This window comes from Dendrobium catenatum, unplaced genomic scaffold (genome assembly GCF_001605985.2).
Source record: "Dendrobium catenatum unplaced genomic scaffold, ASM160598v2 fragScaff_scaffold_716, whole genome shotgun sequence".
NCBI lineage: Eukaryota > Viridiplantae > Streptophyta > Magnoliopsida > Asparagales > Orchidaceae > Dendrobium > Dendrobium catenatum.
The window spans coordinates 18,936,831-18,939,851 of record NW_021319178.1 but is presented as its reverse complement, the minus strand read 5'-3'; the positions used below and the strand labels follow the sequence as shown (position 1 = coordinate 18,939,851).

The following is a 3,021-nucleotide window of genomic DNA, read 5'->3' as shown; positions in this document are numbered from 1 at the left end:
TGTTGCTATCCCGCCGGCAACCACTGCCCGAGGACAAAACCACAACGTGACCGAGTTACGGGAGATCGGAATAACCAAATAAGGTTTAAGTCTTACCCGAACCCAAAATATGTCGGATTCGGATTAACCCAAACAAAGCCGGATCAATTTTGAATTTGACCCAAACCCAACCCGTGACCCAAAATTGACACCCATACTGATTCGGCTGGTTATAAAGTATGAGCCCATGAAAGCATTCGACCTAACAATTTGAAGTACATTACAACTGCAACAAAATCCAACGAAGTTAGGGAAAACTACAGCCAAGCTTAGTTCAAAGCATCTCTTCTACGTAGCTTCGATATGACAATCACCTAAAACAAGCTCATCCAATGCAATTTCTTGTAAAAGAAACGTTGAAACAGATACTAGCATTACCAACACAGAACATAGCGAGTACAATAAACTTAACCATACATAATAACAAAGATAGTGCATAGAGCGTTTATCATCACAACAGTAGACAGCACAGGTAAATTTAATACGAGAAATTCAAGCAACACAGACAACCAAACGATTAGACTCCCAATTCTTAGACATCAAGACCTCCCAACTCTCAGCCATCATGACCAAACTGCTTATAAAGACGAAGAGAACACTCACAGGCCACCACGGAGGCGGAGGACGAGGTGGAGCGTGGACTCTTTCTGAATGTTATAGTCCGCAAGAGTGCGGCCGTCCTCAAGCTGTTTACCGGCAAAGATAAGCCTTTGCTGGTCCGGTGGAATCCCCTCCTTGTCCTGGATCTTTGCCTTTACGTTGTCAATTGTGTCCGAGCTCTCCACCTCCAGGGTGATAGTTTTTCCAGTGAGGGTCTTCACAAATATTTGCATACCACCACGAAGACGGAGAACAAGGTGAAGGGTGGACTCTTTCTGGATGTTGTAGTCGGCCAAGGTGCGTCCGTCCTCAAGTTGCTTGCCCGCAAAGATAAGCCTCTGTTGGTCTGGAGGGATGCCCTCCTTATCCTGGATCTTGGCCTTGACGTTGTCGATGGTGTCGGAGCTTTCAACCTCTAGGGTGATGGTCTTTCCAGTGAGCGTCTTCACGAAGATCTGCATCCCTCCCCTCAGACGGAGGACTAAGTGAAGAGTAGACTCCTTTTGAATGTTGTAGTCCGCCAGGGTGCGGCCATCCTCAAGCTGCTTGCCGGCAAATATCAGCCTCTGTTGGTCCGGGGGGATTCCCTCCTTGTCCTGGATCTTGGCCTTAACGTTGTCAATGGTGTCAGAGCTCTCAACCTCTAAGGTGATGGTCTTGCCGGTTAGAGTCTTCACGAAGATCTGCATCCCTCCCCTCAGACGGAGAACCAGATGGAGGGTGGACTCCTTCTGGATGTTGTAATCAGCAAGGGTGCGGCCATCTTCAAGCTGCTTGCCGGCAAAGATCAGCCTCTGCTGGTCCGGGGGGATACCCTCTTTGTCCTGGATCTTGGCCTTAACGTTGTCAATGGTGTCAGAGCTCTCAACCTCTAGGGTGATCGTCTTGCCAGTGAGAGTCTTTACGAAGATCTGCATCCCTCCCCTCAGACGGAGAACTAGATGAAGGGTGGACTCCTTCTGGATGTTGTAATCAGCAAGGGTGCGGCCATCTTCAAGCTGTTTGCCGGCAAAGATCAGCCTTTGCTGATCTGGAGGGATGCCCTCCTTGTCCTGGATCTTGGCCTTTACGTTGTCAATAGTATCCGAACTCTCCACCTCGAGGGTGATCGTCTTGCCGGTGAGAGTCTTCACGAAGATCTGCATCTGTAACAATAAAACCAAACCTCCATAAATTAATCAGATCAGCCATCTATAGATCCACGAAGAAGTGCCAAAGATACCAGCGTAATCAAAGAAAAAAGGACGCTCAAATTACATGCAAATAAATCAAGTAACTAAAAAAAAGAATCATAATAGGAAAATTATTGAATCAGAGACCTCAACAACCAAGACGGTTTCAGAAACAAGGTAATAGCTGATGAATATCATAGGAAAAAAAAAAGTAAACAAGATCTTTTAAGCCATAAGAGAGGAAACAGTATCCTAATCAAAGATCAAGGAGAGCAGAAAGAAGATCTAGCAGATCGATCGAGGTGGTACTTCCCATCATCCAACCCTACGATTAAATCGGTCAAAAAGCTTTCAAAAAATTTCACAGAACCAACACTTCAAAGAAACAGCAGATGGTAGAGGAAATCAGTAACATAGCATATAGCCATAAGATAATTCTAAAAAAAATCTAAGATTAACACAAAGAAAACGAATAAATTGATCAAAATTATTACAGAAAGAAAGTATGCACAAAATCTACCAAATAGAAAGAAAAGAACAAACCTTGGGAGGAAAATTAGGAGCCTAAAAGTTTGAGAGAGATAAGAGAAGAGCGAACAGATGATAAGGCTCTTAGGCTTGGATGCTTTTTTATAGCATTATTGGCCGACTTTCCTTCCGCAGTAGTACTCATGCGGTCAGCTTACCTTCCACACTCGTAGACTACTTAATTATTTGATACATTGAATTAGGTCGGTTGGTGACCGGCCGTTCATGTAATTAATTGATGCGGTATAACTTCAAGGCGGTGACGCCATCGTGGGCCGAGTTTCGACGAAGGGCACACTGTGAAGACGGTTCAAAATTGGCCGCAAGGTTTTGTTGTTTTTTATATTCTGCCAGAGTTTTCTGGACGCTTCAATGAGTTTTATTTTTTATTTTGGTTAAATGCATTAATGAGTATTAAATATCTAGTAATTAGATTTGTATATTTTTTTACCTATCATTTAATATTAATATTGAGAAAATATTTATATTTATTTTAATATTATTGATTTTATTGTAATTTTAAATTTAAATATCACATAAATAAATATCTAATTTTAGATTTTAAATATATTAATATATAAAAAATTTGGGTACTTAAATTTTGTAAAAAATTATGAAAAATTTAAAAATAATATGCCTAAAAAATAAAATTTTTTATCTTAGGTAAATTTTAAATGCAAAT

General features: G+C 41.4%; 1 protein-coding gene across 1 annotated transcript; it reads right to left on the bottom strand.

Annotated features, from left to right (window-relative positions):
- Positions 1 to 372: 372 nt before the first annotated feature.
- Positions 373 to 2,512, bottom strand: LOC110106991 (polyubiquitin). Its single transcript, XM_020837109.2, has 2 exons — positions 2,355 to 2,512; positions 373 to 1,784 (listed from the first exon to the last, which is right to left on the bottom strand). The coding sequence occupies exon 2, from the start codon at positions 1,782 to 1,784 to the stop codon at positions 639 to 641; it is 1,146 nt and encodes a 381-aa protein (XP_020692768.1). The 5' UTR covers positions 2,355 to 2,512; the 3' UTR covers positions 373 to 638.
- Between the last annotated feature and the right edge of the window lie 509 nt (positions 2,513 to 3,021).